Source organism: Callorhinus ursinus, unplaced genomic scaffold (assembly GCF_003265705.2).
Source record: "Callorhinus ursinus isolate GAN/ISIS: 27379988/994484 unplaced genomic scaffold, GSC_fseal_2.0 scaffold43, whole genome shotgun sequence".
NCBI lineage: Eukaryota > Metazoa > Chordata > Mammalia > Carnivora > Otariidae > Callorhinus > Callorhinus ursinus.
This window is the reverse complement of record NW_027397105.1, coordinates 4,448,253-4,471,375: the sequence shown is the minus strand read 5'-3', so window position 1 is coordinate 4,471,375 and position 23,123 is coordinate 4,448,253. Positions and strand designations below refer to the sequence as shown.

At 56.5% G+C, this 23,123-nt stretch overlaps 1 protein-coding gene across 4 annotated transcripts in view; it reads left to right on the top strand.

Moving 5' to 3' along the window:
* Window positions 1–23,123, top strand: part of GAS7 (growth arrest specific 7) — a 191,037-nt gene that overhangs the window by 43,043 nt on the left and 124,871 nt on the right. Inside the window, exon 1 of one of the 4 annotated variants that reach the window (XM_073881715.1) lies at window positions 16,422–16,441. The exons of 2 other annotated variants lie outside the window; for them this stretch is intronic. Coding sequence is in view for 1 of the 2 variants with exons in the window: in XM_025864284.2 (XP_025720069.1) it covers window positions 17,377–17,460 (84 nt within the window). In the remaining variant the exon portion in view is untranslated. Of the gene's footprint in view, window positions 1–16,421; window positions 16,442–17,251; window positions 17,461–23,123 lie in introns of those variants that run through there. One more of the 4 variants, XM_025864284.2, reaches the window with a different exon arrangement.

Genomic DNA, 23,123 nt, shown 5'->3' with positions numbered 1-23,123 from the left:
GAGCCCCATGTTGGGTGTAGAGGTGACTTAAAAGTAAAAAATCTTAAAAAAAAAAAAACAACCAAAAATTTAAATAGCTTTTAAATAATCTTGGGTTGCCCGAGTGATGTTCCCTGGAATGCGATGCCGGGTGGAGTCCGGGCCACGGCTCCGTGGACAGCCTTTGATGACAGGTGGCCATCGTCCGCGTGTGTCCTCGTACGTGTGTATGTGTGCAGTGGGGCTGGGGTTGAAGGTCACGGATTCGGTGACTGGGTTCTACGGCAACTATGCTTAACCTTTGGAGGAACTTTGAGAAGATTTTCCAAAGCTGCTGGCCGCTTTACAACCCCATCTGTGTGAGGGTCTAATTCCTCTGCATCCTTGACAACATTTGCTAGTATCGGTCTTTCCGATCACGGCTATTCTCATGGGTGTGACGTGCGACTTCATTGCGGTTTTGATTTGCATTTTCCTGCGTTTTCCTGGAGGCTAATGGTATTAAACATCTCTTCAAGTGCTTACTGGCTTCCTGGGTCTTGGGAGAAAGGTCTTGTCAAAAACCTGTGCCCATTTTTCGGCAACCGAGTTAAATTACCGATGTCGTTTCATTTTACTGGGTTTGTAAGTGTTCTTTATATATTCCAGATAAAAGTCCCTTATCAGATAGACAATTGGCAGAAATGTCCTTCTGTTCTCTGGGGGTTCTCTTTTCACTTTCTTTATGGTCTCCTTTGAAGCACAAAAGTTTTTAACTTGGGTGATGTCGACTTTATGTAATTTTTTATTTCCTTCTCTTGCATGTGGCTTCTGTTGTTATACCTGAGAAACTGGCTAAGTTGAGGTCGTGAAGATTTACACCTGTTTTCTCCTAAGAGTTTTATAGGTTGGGCTCTTACATTTATTAGGACTTAGATCTGCCTCGCGGTAACGTTTGTAAATGGTGTGAGAAAGGGGTCCGGCTTCATCCTTTCGCTTGTGGCTCTCCTGTTCCAGCACCCCTTTGTTAAAAAGGCTGTCCTCTCTCCATGTTAGGCCTTGGCGCTTTTGCCATCAGGGTTTAACTATGCTATTTATTTTAAGTCTCTGGGTGGGGAAGCGTCTACTGACCCGCAGGGAGAAAGCAAATCAATCAAGGATCACTTACAAAACAAAAATGCTTTTGTTTGGAATTCTAAACAAGATTTCGATGGAAACCTTCACTGGAAATGAAAATCGGCAACAGACAATGCGGTTGAATAGATAGAAGTCAGGAAACACGGAGTTTTATGAAACTGGCCCAGTTGGCGGGGGTGGGGGGGGGGGGGCCCTTGGCCACAGCCAGCTCTGGAATTCGATGGTGTGTGGATCGAAAACCAGAGCTGATTGCATCAAGTGTGGGAGCCCAGGCTGCAGGGCTGGGAGCATGGGGAGCCCCGTGTCCCACCCCAGCCCACCCTCCCCCAATGCCTCCTTAGCTCCAGGAGGTCAGTCCCGGGACAGCTGGGCACGGGGAGCAGCAGGCTGTGGGATGCCAGTTCTTCTTTGGCCTTGATTCAGGAAGGGGATTAGGGAATTATTTCTTCTAGAAGCCTCCACCGCAGAACGGAATCCTGGAGCGCCGAGGCCTCTGCCTCCCACACGTGGGTTGGGCGGCCCCGGAACTGTGGGTGTGGGCCGGGGAGGATGCACGCACGGCCTCCTTGTGATCCAGGGCCCCAGCCCCGGGCCAGGCCGTGTGCTGGGGTCCCCACGCCTGGCCCGGCTCCCAGGAAACTGGACCTGCATCTCCCTGCCACCCCCACCCCGGCCAGCCCTGCCGCTCCTGGGCGTCCACCCCAGCTGAACCCCCGAGAGCAGAGGATTAGCTCAGTCCCAGATGTTTAGATCCCTAACTCAGCGTTTGCATGAGATTTGTCGAGAGCCTTTGTGCTCCCCAAGGTGGTCCAGGAGTTGGCTCAGATCTTGGTGTGGTTCTCGTGTCAAATCAGCATTTTTGGGGAGAGGCTTGGGGGTTCCAGGATTTACTCGGAGCTTTTTGCCCTGGGTTCCACTGAACCCGGGTTGGAACCTGCCCAGTGTTGGGGGGCTTAGGGTTGGTGGAGACGGTGGCCCTCTTCTTAGAGGGGAATCCAATCAGGACTTTGGGGGAATTCTCCACCCTGGTTCAGGTTAGTGCTTTTCAAAATCAAGTCCTCAAGTTGTAGCCTCCAGCCCTGAGTCTGTCCCTCTGTGAGTGCCCAGTTGAAATGCTTTCGGGGAAGCTGGGTGGGGCTGGTGGTGGTGAGGGTTCTGGAACCAAGGAAGAGTGAGCATTCCCTGCAGTATTACAGACCCAGGTCTCTTCCAGAGCCTGGAGCCAGCTGGCAAAAGCCCCAGCCCCTGGCCGGCCACCCCCAGGTGGTCCGGCTTCACACTACAGACTGCAGCAGGGGGAGGACCAGGCAGTGACCCCCTGGAACCCAGGAGTCCCCCTGATGGAAGCTGGAGCCGGGTCCAAGGAGGGGCTTGGGGGGGGTCCTGCTGCCTCCCCCCCAGGGCTCCCCAAGTCACTGTTGATGAGTTAATTTCAGCATTCAGAGTGAGGCCGGTACCCACAATCTCAGCATGTTGGATCATCTCAGATGGTGGTGATGGGTTCTGATGTCAGTGGCCACGTAGGATTCCCTGAGATCCCAGGAATTATGTGCCATTGGAAATCGTAGGGAATCATCCAATCGTAGGGAATCGTAGGGAATCAGCCAATCAGCCAGTCGTAGGGAATCCTGGCCCAGCTGGAAATCCCAAATCTCCCCATCTTAAAATGTCGGTATTGATTCAAATAGAAAACAACAGCAGACCACACAGTGCGCTGGCCAAAACCTACCAACAACAGCCTCCTTGTAACCCTTCTCTCTGCATGGGCAATGGGGTGCTAGGGACAGGTGGTGACTCACCCAAGGTCGCCAATCCAGTAAGTAGCCTGCGCTCACACCCTGGTTTCTAGACTCCCAGGCTCCGGGTCTGTGTCCAGTCAACCTTACCAGTACCCTCCCGTCAAGCAAGGTGAAGGAAGATCATTCAGCTTAGTAAGGGGCCGAGCTGGGATTTGAACCCAGAACTGGCTGGCTCTGTCCATCCGTCCTGGTGTTACTGGGGTGAGAACTGGGCTCTGCTCGATTCTGGAGCATATTTTCTTTCCCAAGCGCCACACCGGGATTGGCTCCTAACCCTCGAAACCCAGACCTGTTGCCTGACCAGTGAGCAGCCTTCCCCGAATTCTGGGGACTTTTCCAGAGCAGGAGGAGATCGTGAGGCACACGTGTGTGCATGTGCACATGAATTCTGTCCCTTTTCCTCACACCCATTCATCATTCCCGGTGTCGTCCCTGGAGCTCTGAGGAGTTCCCCAGAAGGAGGAGTCGGAGCAGATGCTTTTCCCGGTTGGAGAAGCAACCCCCGCTTAGCAAGAAGCACCCACCTAACCCGCGCCCTCCCTGAGCCACCGGCTCGGTCGCCGCTGGTGAGTTGGCATCTCCAGGCTCAGCCTGCACTGTGGGGTCCCCTGCGGATTGGGGGGGGGGCGCCCTGGGAATTTGAGTCAAAACCACAGATTGGCGGCACCCTCAGCGGGCAGATCTGGGGAGCTCCCGGAGCGCACCTTGTCGGGCTCCCCATGGCTCCATGATGGGGGTCCAGAGTGTGTATGTGTGTGTGTGCGCGCAAGGGTTGGGGGCGGGGGGCAGGAAGTATTCATAAATGAAGCAGGGTGGTGGGGCTTCTCAAAGATTCACTAGCTCAATATTTTCCGGATGTTTTCATCGTCCTTTAAGGCTGACCCAGAGGAGGGCTGTTAAACAGGACTTAGCCTGACTTCTCCAGTGGCTCTTACCCTCCACGACTCCTTGACCCTCTACCCTGGCCTCCTTCCCGGCACCACCCCGATGCCACCCCATCACTCTCATACCATTCCCTCCTCCTTTTGTTCTGCTGGAAAGAGGACCGTCTTCTCTCCCTCTCTTTAGTTATATAATCCCTTAATAGTTGTACAACCTGGTTTCTTTCTTTACGCTTAAAATCGACTGCATATCTTTCTGTGTCACTATGTGTTATGTAAAGCATTCTTTTTGGTGTTTGCTATTAGTTCCTTGTTTGGATGAACTGTTTATTATTTATAATCCCCCAGTGATGGACACTGAGGTTGCTTCCTTTTTTTTTTTTTTTCTTTTTTGGCTATTAAAATCCCTGGCGCTGACCATCCTCATGGTGACATCCCCTCACACTGAGATTGATTTGCTCTTTGGAAAGGTTGTACGGATTCACAGCGCTTGGAATGACTAATGCCCCATTTGTTGGCCAAGACTGGGATGGGCAGGCCTACACAGAGCTCCCCCCCCACTTTTTTTAGAGAGAGGAAAACATAAAAAGAGAACACGTAGTGACAGATTCTACCAGTGCCCTTATGGGTCACATTCTTCCCAACGCCTCGCTCCTGCATGTCCTTCCCTGTCCCGTGAACACTGAGTCGGGGGCTGCTGTCATGGAAAGAGTGTGCTGGCTTGGAGGCCCAGGTGCCAACCTTGGTTCCTCAGAGGCCTCAGGAAAAGCTCTTGCCTTGGTGCATCTGTTTTCTCATCTTTACCATGGGAATAACCATACTTGTGTCACATCCTTGGCACGTGGCGTGTGAGGAGTAAACATTTATTTATTTATTTATTAAAGATTTTATTTATTTATTAGAGAGCGAGCGAGAGAGAAACAGCATGAGAGGGAAGAGAGTCAGAGGGAGAAGCAGGCTCCCCGCTGAGCCGGGAGCCCGATGTGGGACTCGATCCCGGGACTCCGGGATCATGACCTGAGCAGAAGGCAGTCGCCTAACCAACTGAGCCACCCAGGCGCCCTAAATATTTATTTTAAGACCTCCTCCAGTGATTCTGGCTGCCGTAGCTTCTCTTCTGGCCCCCTGCGCCCCCCCCAGAATTCCCTGTTACCCCCACCTGTCATTGAACCCACCACAGAGGGCTTTCATACCGGCAGACTCAAGAGATGCGTGACTTGGATCTTTGGGTATATTGTGGCGACCCAGGTGCTCAGGTGGGTCGTTCCTCTGCCCTCGGACGTCTAGAAGTGTTGGATGAATGAATGTCGGGGTCGCGTGGGCCCCTTGTGGGGCAGTATTCCCAGTGCAGATGGTACCGGGGGAGGCAGGTGCGGGGGGGGGGGTGCGTATTTGTCGCACGGCCCTGTGCCTGTGTGTGGGGTGCAGAGCATACCTGGGCTCCTTCCTTCGGCATTTGGTAAGGAGCTATGTCATGCAGGCTGCATTTCCTCGAGGTCCCGTCTTGTGGGTCTCACCTGGGAGCCGGGGGTGCGGCCTGTGGCCTGCGGTGGGAGTGAGGGCCAGTGTGCGCTCCGGTTCCTCGCCCCCCGCCGGCCTGGCCTCTCCTCGTTGGAAGCTGTGCAAGGCCCCGCCACGAGGGGCTGGTCGGAGCCGGGAGCCGTGTGGGGAGCCCTCTGGGGCACAGTGACGGCTCTGTTTCCTCCTCTGCCTCGCCAGCGGCCCCCATTCACGGCAAGGAGAGTCACGCATTCCCCCTTGAGATAAGAATAGAGCCCGACTGTGCCCCAGGACAGAGTCCAGCTTCTTCTGCCGGCCCTGCGAGGCCTGGCAAGGGCTCCCAGATGGTACTGGCATGAGTGGGCCCTGGCTGCCTGCCCCGCCGGCCCCTTGTGCATTGTGCGGCTGGGACACTGGGTGCAGTGTGCATGCGTGCCCGCCCGGCGCCCCCCAGGCCCCCGGAGACCGCTGTCTCCAGGCTCTGCTCAGGGAGGCATAGAGCCCTGGCCGGGAGGGTGGGGAGGAGAGTGGGCTGGGTGTTGCTGGCGGCCGCCTGGCAACTCCACGGCCTCCTTCTGCAAGCCCAAGGTGGAGGAGACAGGAAACAGCAGGGGCCACCGATGGTGTGTGATGAACGGGGTGCTGGGGCTCCCGTCCTCGGCACCCCCCACCCCCCCGCCTGTGTCCCAGGCGGCAGATGGGACAGCCTCGCGTCTCTCCAGCAGCGGGACTGGACCAGGCACTCTTAACCCGGCACGGGGCCAGGGGTGTTCCTGGGCTCTCCTTGTGACCACGTGGGCTGATCCTTGGGGTCGTTCTCAGCCTTCCGATGCAGAGGGCAGGGCTTCTCAAAGCGTGGTCCCTGGAACCCGCCGCAGGAGCTGCAGTACCCCCTGGGAGCTTACTGGACATGCACGTCCTCAGGCCCCACCCTGGACCTGCTCAGGCAGAAACTGGCAGCGGGGCCTGGAAATCTGGGTTTGACCCCTTCTCCAGGGGGGGTTCTGATGCACGCAGGTGTTCCAGCACCACTGCTCTAATAAGTGGGTTGTTTGCACACAGGTTTCAGCGCTCTGCCCGGTCTGTCCGGGGACTCTGGTGAGTGCCGAGGGCCGTGACCTCCTGCTGGGCACATGTTTCCACCGAAAGGCATTCAGACCAAGAGATCTGAAAATATTTGTTTGAATATGGCGTCTCCCATTCAACCTAAAAAAACCCAAAAAACTAAAAAACTTCCAACCTGCACATTTTCACATGTTCCAGTTGATTCTGCAGCTGGGTGAGGTCACGTTGTGGGGTTTTTGGGTGAAAACACCGAGCCGTGTGTCCATCAGTAACTGGTTGGTGCGGTGGAGGTGTGATAGGATGCCAGGGTTTTCCACCGCTAGCCGAGGGCTTTCCAGGAAGTGTGCAGGCGGCCGTGAGGCCAGTGGGGGGGCCAGGCTGCCCCTTCTGCTGGGGTGGGGGGGAGCTCCTGGCCGGATCTGAGAAAACAGGCATGTTGCCGAGGATTTGAATAGGGCTGCACACATACACGCAAGTGTTTGGGGAAGGTGCCTCGGTATCTGGGTCTGTCTCAACCTGCGAGGGTTCCTGAAAGTCGTTGGCTTGGGCACCAGCTGTTCTTCCAGGAAGAAAGCGTTAGAAGGGCGTGTCTCCCGGGGCAGGGCAGGATGCAGAGACACAGTGGCTGGGCCGTCGGTGAGGCTTTCGGGGTTTCCGCGGCACGGTCCCCTGGGTGGGTGGGGAGAGCGGTGGCACCTCTGTTTGCAGACCAGAAAATGCAGTCCTCTCGGCGGATTCCGACCACACCTCCCGCCCCCCTTGTCTCAGGGGCCCTGCCACCTCCCCAGCCCTCCCCGGAAGAACCAGTCTCAGTCAGTGGCTTCTGAGACTTGGTTGGACAGAATGGGGTGCAGAAGCATGGGGCAGAGGGTGACAGCGAGGAGCAAGGATGCAGTCTCAGGAGCACCCGATTAGATCTCCAGGATCTCCTTACTTGTGCTCAACCATATCCTCTCAACCGGGAAGCGGGCCCGTGGCCTCTCAGGTGGGTAGAACGTTTCCAGACGGATCTGCCGATTCAGAAATCTGTAGTAATAATCGACGGCGTTTATAGAGCATGCACTTTTAGGCACCGTGCTAAACAGTGTGCCTTTCTTCATTAACTCATTTGATCCTCACAACACAGACACACACACACACACACACACACACACGAGGGGTGACCAGGCCCATTTTACAGATGGGAAGGCTGACAGGATTTGTACCCGGACCATCTCGCCAGAACCTACAACGGAAGCCGTTGGTTGCTTCACCTGTACCCCTTCTGCACCCCCACCCCATAGAGGGGAGTGGGAACCCCTCAGCCCCTCCACTTTCCCGATCCTAAACATAGCTGCACACCCGGTTTAGCAGCTAGGTGTCCCCAGTTTGGGGTCCCAGCAGGCCTTTGCTTTCATGGAGCAGCTGTGAAGGGGAGCAAATGATGAGGAGGGACTGGCGGGGGGGGGGAGGGTGGCATGGGGCAGGGGAGGTGCCTGGGGCCGCCTTCTCTTCGCACCTCGTTCCCCTGCCCCCAGCTGCCGACTCTGGTCCATGTGCTTTTAAAAGGGATCTTTCGCTGGCCACCTGGGGATTGAGTCCTGGTTTTGCCGAACCATTTGGGGGATATTCAGTTGTAGGACGGGAAGGAAAAGCCGTGAGTTCCAGCTTTTCAAATCCTCACAACTCTGGGGGGGTGATGAGACCCAAAGAGTTCAGGGCAAGGCAGAGGGAGGTGGATGGCGGCCGGAGCAGCTCCTGGTGGCTGTCTCTTCCACTGGAGCCTGGGGCCAGCCCCAGGCCAGCTGGCTCGCAGCTGGATGCATCGTGGGAGGAGATGGGAGGGTCCACAGGCCAAGGCACTGTCAGAGATGTATGCCCGAAGTCAGCCTTGACTTTCCTCCAAACAGGAGAAGCCTGGGTGCTCCGCTCACTTGCATTTCCCCGGTGGTTGCCGCTGCCGGTAAGAGTTCCAAGTTGGGGTCAGAGGCATGAGGACCCTAGGTGGGACCTCCCCTCCTGCCCATCCTTTGCCGCCAGGCTGCCGTGGCCCCAGAAGTGAGCACAGCGTGGCAAGAGCCGTCACCCCGCCTACCAGAGATGCTCGGATCAGAGGAGATGGTAGCCTGCAGGGCCCCCTCAGTCCTGGGGTGGGCACTGCCCCCGGAGATGTCGCGACCAGTTAGCTGAGGAGGCCCTAAAACCAGTGGATGCTTTGGGACGGCAGCTGGGCCAGCTGCCAGGACATTCTGTGGGAGGCTTCCAAGAGTCGAGGTTTCTAGTGCGGAGAAGAGCGCAGTTTTCGCTAACCCGGGTCGTGGTGGTTGTGGTGGTGATGGCGGAAGGGGCGGGAGGTGGGAGGAAGGAAGCCGACTAGGGGCCCTGACCAAGAACCGGGCACTCTTGGCAGGGTCCCCCGGTGCTGTCCTCCGCCCAGCAGGCTTCATGTCCCGTGACACGATGGGCGCGCTCGCAGGAGGCCCATGAGACGGCTTTCTGCTCCTTCGCGCCCTTCTGGAATGAGTTGTCTTACCGTCGACCCCCTGAATAAAATGCATGCGTTGTGGGAGCAGCGTGCCTGGGGGCAGGCCTGCGGTGAGCTCCAGGAACTGCTGGGTGAACTGGCGAGGGGCAGAAGGAAGAAAGGGTGCAGAAGAGCTGGAAGGATCTTCCACCTCGAACATCTCGCACTGTTGAGAATTGCCACCCAACCTGCAGCCTACCCCAAACTCCCGGCTCCCCTCACCTTGCTCTGTCTGTCTCCTTGTCTCCGTGTCACATTCTCTATAGTTTACTAATCTCTTGTTTTGCTTCTCTGCCCCCCCCCCTCCCGCCCCCCATGCTGGGATGAACACTCGGTGAAGGCAGAGGTGTTGTTTTCCCTTCCTTTTCTTCCCGTCACTTTTGTTCACTGATGTGCCCCAAGTGTCCAGAAACCGCACCTGCTCGCTAAGCATTTGTCAGATGAATTGAATGGGTGGAAAGGCCCGGAAAGCGCTTGCCTAGTGTCCAGTGGGAGGGCGAGAGCCGCGTCCCCGGGGAGGTGCCCACACCGTCTGGCCGCCTGCCCTGGGCCCTGCTCTCTGTCCTGGGGTTGTGCGGGTCCCCCCGGAGGAGGACCACGCCGCCGGCTCTGAGTTGCAAGAGCCTTCCCCAATCCCCCTGCGGATGGGTGATCAGAGCCCCAGGGGCTGACCAGGGAGTGAGTTGAGAGGAGCTGGGTCGCTGCTCAGGATTTTGGAGCCTGTTAGGACCGCATTCCTGAATCCCGCCCACCCCGTCCCTGCCCTGCAACTCCGTTCCCGCCCTGTGGGCCGTGGGAAGTGGAAAATGCCGGGTTGAGCAATTGAGGGTGAAGGCGAAATCCCTGTTTACTCAGCCTCTGTCATCTTGCCTTTTACAACTAGTTCCCGGCTCACCAGCTTAATCCAGGGTAGTCGCGGCCGCCTCCACACCCTGGGCGCTTCCCATTCCTCGCGGGGTCACGTCCAGCCCCGATTCCCAGCCCAGACCTCCGGCTGTGTCCCCTGGCGGAAGCCTGCAGCTCTGGGAGCAGCAAGCCCGCTTCCAGACTCTGCTCTCGGCCTCCCGCCGCCAAGGCCCGGTCTCCAGACATCACACCTGGTCCTTCCTCCAGGGCCGGGCCCCCTGCAGCCTTTCCGTGTCCTTCCAGCTGCGTAGGTTGCAACCCTCAAAGGCTTCGACTCTGCGTTGTCCCCCCTCCCCCCCGCCCCTTTTCCCACGTTCAGTTTGCCAGGTAAGCGTGTGGGCTCCTCCTTCCAAATAGGTTCTTAGAAAATGCAGCCCCTTCTCGTCACCCCTACCGTCATCCTCTTGGTGAGCCGAAGCCACCGTCCTTGGGCCCCTGGACTCTTGGGGTCACCGCCTGGCCGCTCTGCCGGGGTCCCGTCTGTTCTTAACTGACAAGCCCGATTGTGTCCTGCGGCTCCCCGGCACGTGGTGATGGGAGTAGAGCGGAGGAAGCTACCACGGTGGCCGGCAGGGCGCCACGCAACCCCCAGCGTCTGCCCCCCAGCCTCATCCCGCTGCCCCCCTCCCCTGCAGACCTTCTAGGCATGCTTCCTTGTGAGGGCCTTTGCAGCCCACGTGGGTCCCCCAGAGATGTCCAAGCCCAGAGCCCCGGGCCGGGTGCCCACACGGCAGTCCGGTTTTGCAGGTGCAGTGAAGTTAAGGCTGTTGGGATGAGGAGGGGGTCCTGGCCTATGGGGGGGGGGGCCAGCATGGTGACAGGGGTCCTTTATATAAGAGGCAGAAGGCTGCATCCGGAGGAGACTGGACACCAGAAGCAGGAGGTTAGGTGATGCTAGGAAGGGGCCTCACGCCAAGGGACGACACGGCAGGCTCTGGAAGCTGAGCCACGCGAGGGATCCGTTCTCTCGCGGGGTCTCTGGAAGGGGTCAGCCCTGCTAACACCTCGGCACCAGACCCGCGAGACCCCTTCGGGCTTCTGACCCCGAGAACCCTGAGACCCTAAATCTGTGCTGGCTTGAAGCCCTGGTTTGGGGTCATTTGGGACTGCAGCCCCCTCCGGGAAAGGAGTCCGCCAGTTACCCTCAGCATCTTCTCACTCTGCCATGCCCGCTGTGTTTCCTGCTCTCCTTCCTTTTCTCCATCGCTTACCACCTTCCAGCAAAACCAGGCCTCCTGCCCGTGTGCGGGGCTTCTCGTGGCTTGGGTGTCTGCCCTCATGAGAACGCGGGTCCCGTGAGGACGCGGGATTTTGTTCTGGGACCGGTGCGTCCCAGCACCTGAGACGGTGTCTGGTCTATGAGGGGTGCTCAGGAAGTCATTTGTCGGGTGGGGGAGTGGATGATGTTCCCGGGTCTGGAATGCCCTATTCCACCCTGTCGTCTAATAAGGCCATTCCCGGGTCCCCTCCTCACGAGGCCTCCCCCCCAATCAGGGCTTTTCTGTTGGTTGCTCTTACTGGGCGTCCCGTGGCTGCAGGTGGCCCGGCCGTTTGCCCTGCTCTCTGGGGGAGACCAGGACTAAAACTTTCTTTTAGACTTTTTTTTTTTTAAAGATTTTATTTATTTATTTGACAGAGACACAGCAAGAGAGGGAACACAAGGAGGGGAGTGGGAGAGGGAGAAGCTGGCTTCCCGCCGAGCAGGGAGCCCGATGCGGGGCTCGATCCCAGGACCCTGGGATCATGACCCGAGCCGAAGGCAGGCGCTTAACGACTGAGCCACCCCGGGGTCCCGACTTTTTTTTTTTTTTTTTTAATTTAAAGGAGAGAGAGGGAGAGAGAGCATGAGTGGGGGTGGGGAGGGGCAGAGGGAGAGGGAGAAGCAGACTCCTTGCTGAGCAGAGAGCCCAGGGTGGGGCTCGATCCCAGTACCCTGGGATCAGGACCTGAGCCAAAGGCAGATGCATCACCGACGGAGCCACCTGGGCGCCCCCAAAGAGTATGGTGCACGGTTGGGAGGAGCCACGGAAGACAAGGGGCGGCGTGCCCCCGGCGAGGGTGGTTTCCCCAGGAAGCAGCCTCCGGGCCAGTAGGGGGTGACCAGCTGGCTGTTCAGGGAATACTCCTTCCCGCTGTCTTCTCTGGGGAGGACACGTTTTTGAAACACGTCCTGTGTTGGGGAGGGAGGTGATATTTGGCCCCCCTCCCCCCAGACTGTTGATGAAGTGTTCTTAAGCTAGAAACCCACAGCTGTGTTTTAGCACCGCTTCCCCCCCCCCCCCCCCCCCCCCCCCCCCACCCCCGGGGGTTTTTTTTCCCCCCCCCCCCCCCCCCCCCGCACCCCGCCCCATCCCACTGGGGGCTCCCCTCCCTGCCGCCTCCTCCCTCCCTGGTCCTCCCCCTGCTGGCTGGTGACTCACTCCGCCCTCGTCCAACAGCAACAGGCTCCCGCTCTCTGAGAAGGGCCGTTTTCCTCCGTGCCACGAGGTCCCCTCCTGATTTATGTCTTTTCATTTGGGCTAATGCTTTCCACATTTAGGTCTGAAGATCAGTGCGTGGCTCGTTGCTGCAGCCGCCGAAACCCCAGTGCCCAGCTTGGGTCTGGCACCGAGAGGACAGGCAGCTGGCCAGACAGCCCTCCAGCCAGCCAGGGCCCCCCCTCTGCTCCCCCGCCAGCCTCCCTGCCTCCAAGGGGGAGGCAGAGGGAGGGCGCAGCCTCCACTCCAGGCTTGCCTGGGATGCGTTCTCATGCCTGGTTTTCCCCCGTGGAGGGCACACATCTTGGGGGCGTGTAGAGACATAATTGCTCCGAGCCTGGTTGCTTAACACTGAAGAAGCCACGCTGTTCGGAAGTGAGAGGCCCGAGTCATCGGGTGTGGAAAAACGTTATCTTTGTGGTTTTAAAAGCCATCTCATGACACTGTGTGTGTGTGTGTGTGTGTGTGTGTGTGTGTGTGTGTGTGGTGTGTGGTTTCTTCTTCTTCTTTTTAGAACAATAATATTACCTTTGTTGCTATGGTGTTGTTGTGGGGGTGGCTAATTGGACCCAGACCTGATGCAGGCTGGTGTCTGGTGTCCATAGTGATTATCAGACGGCAGCTGTGGGACTTCTTTTATTTTCTTCCCTGGATTGAGGGGCTGGCGGGGGGAGCGTTGGGCGGTGGCTGTGGGCACCCAGCCCTATCGGGGTCCCTAGGATGTGGCGGCACCCTGGTTGGAAGTGGGACCCTGAAGCCTGGTTGGAGGCAGGGAGAGGACACCCCTGGTTGGTCATTTCCAAGGCTGGAGCACAGCCCCGATCTGCCGAGGGCCTGGAGTTTGGGCACCTCCTCGGAGGCCCTGGCCCACAGTGGAGCGGATGCCCGCTACAGGGAGAGAGGGAACGGAGGTGCCTGTGTGGTACCGTGGGCCCACTCACCTGGCAGGTGCAGAAGGGTGTGTCGGGGTGCATTTTAAACTTTCTGTGGCGTCTACACACCAGAAGCGTATCTGCCCTTGTGAATTTGATGCTTATCGAATATAGATCAGGCCTGCTCTTTGAAAGGGACTAGAGAATCTGAAGTCCAAACCTGGCCTCCTTCCCACACCTGAGCTCTGCCTGTCGCTTCTCTTCCCCAGAGGCAAACACATTACCAGTTTCCCTCGGGTCCTTCTAGAAACCGTGCAGGTATCTACAAACATGTACTAGCCTGTGCTTTCCCCCACGCAGGGGCTAGCCCCCCGCCCCCTGTACTTGGCACCTTGCTGTTCTTGCTGTGGGTTTTAAAACTGATAACCTCTGTCTTGGAGTTTAGCCAATAGAAAGGGTCCCCGTTCTCTTTCATGCCTTCCTGAACTTGTTCCACTGACGGGCATGTGGATTGCTTCTAGGCTTTTCCTGTTACCTTTACCGGCTGTGGATTGCCTTGGTGTGTCCATCATGCTGCATGTGGGTGAGTATCTCTGAAGGATGAATTCCTGAGGTTGAAAGGCTGGAACAAATCAGATAAGCATCTATAATTTTTTTTTGAGATTTATTTATTAGAGAGAGACAGAGAGCAGCCATGGATGGATTCCAGAAAACTTTCGGAGGTAGAGGGAGGGGCAGAGGGAGAGGGAGAGAGAATCCCAAGCAGACTCCCCGCTGAATGTGGAGCCTGATGTGGGACTTGATCCCATGACCCTGAGATCATGACCTGAGCCGAAATCAAGAGTCAGCTGCTTCACCGACTGCACCACCCAGGTGCCCCCCAGTGTCTGTAATTTTGATGGAAAGTGCCAGATTGCCTCCAAGGGGCAGCTCTGGCTCCCCTCCCCACCCCCGCCTACCAGCAATGTCTAGGAGTGCCCATGTCCCACAGCCTTGCCAGCCCAGGCGTTTTCAAATTTTAAAGATTTCTGTGCAGAGGAATTTTGTGTCTTTGCTTTCTGTCGATTTCCTCTCCCCGTCTGTTCCCCCGCGCGGTCGCTCTGGCGGGCATGTGAGTGCCTGGGGTTCTCCAGCCTCCCGAGGGCACAGGGAGCAGACCCTCTGCCCTGCAGAGCCTTCTGAGCAGTCGTCTAACACCTCTGCAGGCTGGGGGCTTGCTTTACAAGCTCTCGGGTCTCAAGGGAGGCCTGCCTTCCCCATCTGAATTTTCTGCTCTTGATAACATCACCAGAATCCATTTCTGAGCTGCTCCCCTTGTCTCCCTCTGTTTCTTCCTCTCTAATCTCCACCTTCCCCCACCTCACCCCTGCATGAGGCAGTTGCCTCACCATAGAGTCTTTGTAATGGGCAGGCAGACCATGGCTGGGCCAGAAATCTCTAGACAATGTCTTAAGACACATGCTCAAGAGGGAATTCTGGGGTAGAACGGGGTGCACTCGCTTCATTTTTCTCTCTCTGGGTTTCTCTAGACAGGGGTGAAGCTGGAGCCAAGCATGCGTGGAGAGATGGTCCACGCCAGCACAGTCCAGTAGAACTTTCCTATAGTGACGGAAGTGTTCTGTGTTTATGCCACGAAGGACAGTAGCCACCAATACGGGGCACTTGAGATATGGCGAATATCACTGAGGACCTGGGTCTTCAGTTTTATTTTTATTTTTTTAAAGATTTTATTATTTATTTGAGCGCGCGAGAGAGGATGAGCAGAGAGAAGGAGCAGAGGCAGAGAGAGAAGCAGGCTCCCCGCTGAGCATGGAGCCCGACATGGGACTCGATCCCAGGACCCTGGGATCGTGACCTGAGCTGAGGGCAGACGCTGAACCGACTGCGCCACCCAGGTGTCCCTGGAAATGAGTCTTTTAAAGCTAAAATTAAGGTGTCAGGGGCTGGTTCCTTCTGGAGGCTCTGGGAGTCTTTCCTTTTCTGTATTCTAGAGGCTCCTTCCTTGGCTCACATAGTGTTGCCTTTTCTCCTTGACTCTGACCTCACATGGCGTTTTCCCTCTTTGCTGTTCCTGTCTCCCTCTTAGAAAGACCCTTGTGATTGTATTTGGGGCCCACCCGGACAACCCAGCATGACCTCCCCGTCTCAGAATCCTTGACTTCATCACACCCGCCAAGTCCCTATAGTCATAGGAGGTTTCTACTTGCGGGCTGCCAGGATCAGGAAGCACCTGTTTGGGGGACCATCTTCAGTCTGTCACAGGCACTCACTTGTTTCAAGACTCGAAAGAGCAAGTTTGTGTGAGAGGAGGGGGTATGCCCTGAGTCGGTCCCCTCCCAGACGTTCTGAACCGGGGGGGAAAGGGCAGAGCTCATGCAACCGTGTTGTAGGTCTGAGGTTCTAAAAAGCGGTGGGTCTCGAATTTGGTGGGTCCCCAAGTCACCTGGGAAATGTGGGGAAGGGACAGAGGCCCAAACCCTGTCCCACCTCCATGAGCCTGGCTCTGTGTGTTCTTACGAACTTTCCAGGTGACTCTGATCCTTGGCGAAGTCTGGAAACCGTGGCCCTTAGGAGTAATCCCAGGGATTACCTGTGGGCATGCCTGTGGGAGGTAGAACCTCTTGTCGTCTGTGAGCAGCGTGAGCAAGGCTGCAGACAGGAAGTGCAGGAGAAGCCCAGAGGAGGGGCCGCCGTCTGGATGAGGAGTGTGCCTCACCTGGAAGGCAAGAGAAGGTGTGGCTTCAAGAAGCAGAGACAGGGCTCCAAACGGAGGGAAGGGCCTTACCAGCCACATTGAGGTAGGAACGAGGAGGCTCCCTTTGGGGACACAGAGGCCATTTGGGGCCAGAAGGGGCAGGGGCAGGGAACTGATTGGACAAAGGGAATCCTCAGAAGGTGAGCCTGCCGGTGTTTGCGGGGTTGACCGGAGGGCAGAGGCAGGGCTCTGTTTGTGGGGCCGTCAGGGGTGGAGTGGATGAAGGCCCGGCCTGGGTGGTGGCAGGAAAAATAGAGACGTGATAATTTCAAGATGGAGTGTTCAAGGAGGGCCTCTCTGAGGAGGTGACGTTTAAGCCAATGTCTAGACCTGCCATGGGAAGAGCTGGGGGGAACGGCATGGGTGATGGCCAGGGCCAAGGCCACAAGGGAAGGCCGAACCTGCCCCGTCCAAGGAGCCTATAGATCAGCACGGTCCGCAGAGCTTTCTGCAGAGATGGGAATGGAATTGGACATTTTGTTTTCGTTTTAGCCGATTTAAATTTAACTTTCAGTAGCCACGTTGAAGCTGGTGCCTTCTGTACCAAACAGCACGGAGCTAAAGGTCTGTGTGGCCGGTGCAAATCAGGTAAGGCAAGGGAGAGACAAGGTAGACTTTCTTGCTCCGTGAATTAGGCTCAGTAGTCTGGATTTCTCTTTTCTAACGTAGTGGAAAGCCTTTGGGTGGTTTTACCGAAAGGCTGACCTAAGGTGATTAATGTTGTATAAGTTCACTCCGGCTGCCACTTTGTAGAGTGAATTGTAGAGGGTAAGGGTGGACCAGGAGACCAGTGGGGTCCTTGTAATGAGACCGGGAGCGCTGCTGGTACCTTGGGAGCAGGGTGGTGGCCATGGAGACAGCCATGGATGGATTCCGGAAAACTTTCGGAGGTAGATCCAACAGGAGTGGACAGGGAGGGGATGGGGAAGATGGCAGAAATAAAAAAAAATTTTTTTAAAGATTTTGTATTTATTTATGTATTTGAGAGAGAGAGAGAGAGAATGAGCAGGGGGAGAGGGACAAGCAGGCTTCCCGCCGAGCAGGGAGCCCGACTCGGGGCTCGATCCCAGGACCCCGGGATCATGACCTGAGCCGAAGGCAGATGCCTAACTGACTGAGCCCCCCAGGTGCCCCAAGATGGGAGAATTTTGTGATCCTTGACTTTGTGCTTAAGGAGCAGGACGGAGCCTCCAAAAGGAGGCCCGGAGAGCAGGTTTTGTGTTAGTTTGCTTTGTCTTTGGAAGTGAAGAATTGGGTTGTTTTGGGGGGTTTGTTAGAGATTTCTCCTGAGGATCCCTGGAGAGACGGCAAGTAGCCAGGGGGGCATGGGGAAAGGTTGGGGCTAGAGATAAGAATTTGGGGTCATCAGGGAATTGAGGGTGTGTAGTGCTGTGGGACAGGGTCAGGCCGCTGAAGAGAGTGAATATATAAAGAAGAGAGGAAAGGGCAGGAGCTTGCCGCCCCATTTAAGATTGAGCATAGGCAGAAGATCCAGAAAGACGACTTGAGCCACGTGAGATGCCATGGAAGCCAAGACAAGTCATGGTTTCCAGCAGGAGGAAATGTGGTACCCTGCTGATGGGCTGAAGACTCGAGAATGTTCCGAGGTAAGCAGCATGATGGTTCTGGGTGGCATTGGGAGAGCGGGCTCAGTGGAGTGAGTAGGAGAGCCTAGGAGCTAAGAAAGTAGAGCTCACGACCACGAGTAACTCTTCTGGTGAAAATATTTGCTGTGACGAGAAGCAGAGGAATCGGCAGGGCTTGGAGGAGTAGGGTCAAAGGATATATTTCTCTCTCTCTCTCTCTCTTTCTCTTCTTAAAGCTAGGTGGTATGTGCTGCGAGGTAGGAAGCAGGTCGTTTGCCTTTGCTAGGAGGAGGGCCTTTCAGTCACCGTGGTGGGAGAGAAGGCTTTGAACGTGGGCGCTGCAGTGTGGAGGATGGAATTTGGGCCGTGGGTTGATGGACAGTCACTGTCAGATCGCTCCTGACTTTCTCAGTGATGTGTGAGGCAAGACCATTATCTGAGTTGTTCTGAAGTTGGAAAACGGACTTTAGCAGAGTTGCCACATGGCTTGAACTGTGCTTCTCGAAACGGGAATGTGTGAATGAATCACCAGGGATTTGTTACGATGTGGATTCGATGTGGAGCTCTGATGAGCTCCCGGGTTGTGTTGGTGTTGCTGTCCTTGGAGCCCGCTTTGAGTAGCAAGATTCCACAGCGCTAATGTGTCCAGGAGATGCCTAGATTATTAGCCCACGGAGCTTATGGTCAGGGCACATTAGAATCACCAGGGGAGCTTTTAAAAAACAGGGTGCCCTGGGAATCTACACGACACCACTTAATTCGGGGTTTTTTGTTGAGTCCCTAGTTGAGATTCCTGGCCATCCATTTAAAGTAGATCTTCTCAATGTTAGAATGATCTGGGGAATTAAAAAAAAAAAAAAAAACACACACACACACCAAAACCAAAAACCCAAAAACCAGGGCCTGGGTATTTTCATTTTGATTGAGCTTCCGAATTAAGTGGTGTCATGTAGATTCCCAGGGCACCCTGTTTTTTAAAAGCTCCCCTGGTGATTCTAATGTTGATCTGCACTTGAGCAACAGTGATCTAATATAGCAGGTCAAGGGGATGACCATGGGAGTAGGTGGCCATGGAGGGGGTGGAAGGGAGGATGCCTCTAGGATGTGTGGGCTCTTGTCCATATAAACAATTTGAATCACCCCAAGTCAGCACGCCAAAGGTGTCTCATCTTCCGTAGTCGTACAAAAGAATGACCATGTCGGCCAGCAGGAGCAATGTGCTCACCAGGCTCGCCTTCTGGAATCTTCATAGGATTCTGGGATGCCTCCTCAGGACATCTGGTCTACCTTATGTGTGGGCTTCATTGGTTGGGGGTCTGGGGAGGGAGTTGTTCAGATGGTCCTGCCAGTCCCTACTGGTCCTAGACCCCTCAGACAGTTTCAGAGAAGACACTCAAACTGAGGGGTCCTCCTGAGCCATGCAACCCGGTCAAGAGCAAAGCTGGTTGAAGAACTGAGAGCCCAACTTGTACGATGAATCGTCTCATCCATTTGCCCAAAGTGATGACAGGAATCACGATAGAAGCCAGGGACCGGCACATCTCTTCATGTGGCAAAGAACTCATGCCTCCCCAGCCAGCAAGGGCCCGAGGTCTGCCAACAGCCACGTGATCAAACTTGGAAGCAGATTCTCTGCCAGTTGAGCGTTGGGGTGACTCTAGTCGCGGTGGGTACTGTGATCGTGGCCTCGTGAGAAACCCTGAGGGAGGCCCAGGGTTTGGACCCAGAACTCTGACCCCCCCAGAAACCAAGATGGTAAATGTTTGTTGTTGGAAGCCGTTTTTGGACGAGTCTGTTACGCAGCTGTAGATAACTAACAGAAGGGGCCCAGGCCACGTCTCCAGAAGGCTCCATCCCTTGGCTTTACATTCCTCTCTGCTGGCTCCATTTTCTACCTTCGCAACCTCCTCAGAAGGATTCTAACTCTTGGTGATTCTTTTTTTTTTTTTTTTTTTAAGATTTTATTTATTTATTTATAAGAGACAGAGAGAGACAGGCAGAGGGAGAAGCAGGCTCTCCGCTGAGCAGGGAGCCCGACGCGGGACTCGATCCCAGGACCCTGGGATCATGACCTGAGCCGAAGGCAGACGCTTAACTGACTGAGCCACCAGGCGCCCGCACACTCTTGGTGATTCTTAAAAAGAATAAAAATAAGAAAGAAGAAGAAAGAGATCCAGCGAGTGGGCAGCTTTCGAACGGAGGATAGGGCGGCGTGGTGGGGAGGTGGCGTCAACCCCATCCCCGCCGTGTGGGCTGACAAAGGAACGAGTGGGACCCAGAGGAAAGCCAAGAGCCAGTTGCTTTCAGAGGAAAGAGAAGGCAAATCTATCCAAAACGATCATTGGCAGGATGTGGCTGGAAGTCATGAGATCCTTGGTGTGAGCCTGGGTGGGATTTGGGAACCCGGCTCCAGCTCTGAGCCAGGGAGGGAATCCAAATGGTTAGCATCACAGAAATCAATGGAAAAGCCTCGGGGCGTGAAGGCCAAGGCTTTGAGGAGACCAGGGGGCATGAGGGCTAAGGGGAGGCCCATGCAGAGCGGAGTCCCAGGTTTTTCCCGTGTGCCCGAGCATGCGTGCCTGCATCTGAGCAGAGAAGGTCAGGCAGGAACACGCAAGCCGAGAGGGACCGTTCTTTTGAGCAGTCTGGTGGCGAGGTGTCGATCACGTGTGCTCGTAGGAGACAGGGTTGCTGGCCGGGCTAGACGGACGATGAAGACCTCGATTCAACTATCTGCCAAACCTGCGTAATTCCAGCCAATCTTTTAACCAGAAATTTCCATGGCCTCCTTCCGGGCCTTTACAACTCTCTCAACAAGGAGGTGAATAGATGGATCTCAGCCCCCTCCTGTCTCCTTTTCGTTTCCTTTCTGGGTGTCCTATATAGGCGCTAAGGAGCCAGCCCTAGTAAGCTGAGCGTGTTCCTTAGGCCCAGCAGGAGACAAGAGAAAAGCCTTGGTCCTTCGCTGTCCCCGTCATTGTGTTTCTCAATGTGAAATGGAGGTGGACAGTCTCCAGTGAGTCTGGGACGAAGTGACCGAATCATGCTCTCAGGCTGGGGGTTTACATTAGGTTTGCGAGCGCCCAGCCTGGGGAGGAGGACCGGGCACAGGGCCCCGTACGCCCTGGCATGGCTTGGCTGGTGCCAAGCGGCGAATCTCGCAGAAGTCACAGACACAAAGCTCTCTTTAAAATGCAGCGTTGTGCGCGTGGGCATGTTTGCACGGTGGCGACGGGCTCTGCCCTGGTGGGATCAGTCTTTCCCACTGTGTTGGGTGGCCCCGATGAGATGGGCACACGGGGTGTTAGAGGGCCCAGCTACGCGCCTGGCCGCCGATGCCCGCGTTTCTGGTGGAAACCTCGCAGGGCTGTGCGGAACCTGCTCTCCGTAGGAGTCGCCAGCTCCCGCTGCGTTTCCCATGACTCACACAGCGATGCTGGAAGGGCCCCGGAGACTCATTTCACAAGCGCAAGGAAATGCCTAGAGAAGGTCATGGGCGCACCGTGCGGACAGGTGCGCACCTGGGACCCATCTCTCGCCTCTGCGCCCGTGGCCACAGCTCTGTCCCTCAGCTAACCTTGTTTGATCTTTTGTATTCACGAGGAGGGGAGTGCCAGGCATGGGGGGCTCCCAGAGCCTTGAGCTGCGCCCCGTGCCTCCTCGAACACCGCTGTATTCTCTGTAGCCTCTTCCTCCACTCGCCTGGACTCTGGGACCAGAAGGCCCGGCCCACTTGAGGCAAACGCCCGCTTCCTTTCCGCTTGGGGTCTGGGCCACCTGATCGCCCTGTCCTCCCATTGGGTCCATTCTGTGCGGTGAGCTCAGGTAATGTCTGAGCCCAAAAGTCACCGCAGGGCAGCATGGGAGAGGGGGCAGCGTAAAGGGCAGCCCTACCTGCCTGGGGCGGAGGGGCAGTTGCGGTTTTCGCGTCCGCCGAAGAGGCCCTCCTGCCTTCATGGCCAGGACGAAGGTGGGGCGGTCCCTGTGCGTCTCTCTTCTCTGGGTCCCTTCTCCTTCCCGCAGCTCTGGCTGCCGGGGCCCCCCGCCCCCGGAGGAGCTCCCCAGGGAGGAGAGGGTGGCACTGTGCACATCCTGATACAGGGGATGGGGACACCGCAGTGTCTCACAGGCAGAAGGAAGTGGGTTCCAACGCACATCTTTACCCGGCCTTCCTTTCTGACCCCAGTGAGAGCTGACGTTGCCCGATGTGGGCCTGCTGGGCCCGCCTGCAAAGGCCTGGAGCCCGTGTGAGTTTTTACAGTTCTGAGGTCATGGGTTTACAAAAACAGAGCAGCCTGGAAGGGGAGGGAGCCCATGGAGCTCAGGGGAGGCCATGGCTTGGTGTTTGCACCCGGGCCCCTTGAGATCTCTGTACCCGCTTTGCCTGCCTTCCATGCCCAGCACGTTCTGGGTGTCCCAGGGAGCAGGGCCTGTGGAAGGTCGAGACGCGCCAGGGACGTTCCCGAGTGTGTGAGCGCCCTGAGATGGGAGAGTGTTCCCTCTGCTCTGCTCTCCTCCTCCCATTCTGTGCAGGAAGCATTTACTGAGCAGCTCCTGGGCAAGATGCAGAGATGACAGTGGGTGGCCCTCGGCGTCAGCTCCCAGCCGGGGGGGGGGGGGGGGGGGGTTTGGGGGAGGCCAGCTGTAAGCAGGCCTCTGCAGTAAACATGTGCAGAACATCGCAGGGGCTCAGAACAGGGCGAAGAGGACCTCACTGTGAAAGGAGGTGCAGGATTCCCAGAGGCCAGGGAAGGAAGGGCAACTCAGGCCCAGGGATCAGCATAAGCAAAGGCACAGAGGTTCCGAGGGGGGGTGGGGCGCCAGGCGCAGGGGCCAGCCTAAGCAAAGGCACAGAGGTTCCACGGGGGTGCTCGGGAATCCGATGAGGGAGCTTGCTTTAGTAGTGTTTGTTTTGTTTCGGTTTAGAAGGTGTTCGGCCTGGCCTGGCGGAGGGATGGGAGAGCCGAGTCATGTGGCCTTTCAGAGCCAGATACTGTGGCCAGGGAAGGGGATGTACTCAGTGGCTGGTTCGTGGGCCCTTGCCCTGGGTCTGGGGGTGGGTCGTGTTGCCCACCCCTGAGAATGGAGAGGTGTGGCTCCCCATGGGAAAAATGAGGTGTTAGCACTGAAAGAAGGGGACCAGGGGATAGAGAGTTGACACACTTTCACCCCTGGTTCCCCAGGATGCTAAAGAGCCTGGAAGGACTTGGGGGTTTTATTCTGCGTACCACGCAGGGCCTGCCACAGGTGGTTTTGAGTAGATGGGCGATGTCCTGGCCAACGGAAGAGGGACCGTGGGGGGAGAAAGTTCGGAGAGATCCTCGTGATGGAACAGACCAGACTTGGGAAGCCCCTTCCTTGCCCTTCTCCCAGATAGGGCAGTTTCCTTCTCCTTTTCCCTTCCTCTACTCGCCAGCCCTTCACGACACCTGGGGGGTGGCGAGTGAGCTGGAAACGAAACCCCAGGGATTGCTTCTTAAGGACTTGGTTCCAAGCGGGGGTTAAAATAAACAAGCTGTGTGAAACTCACGGTCTTTGGAGACCACATCGGAAGTGACGGAGTGTGGGGAATTTGATCAATAGAAACATTGAAGAGGTCTGATTTGGGGTTTGGGCTTCTGGGGGGCTAGGAATTGATCCTTCCGTCCGTCCATACCTGTGCATACATAGATGGGAGGGGGTGG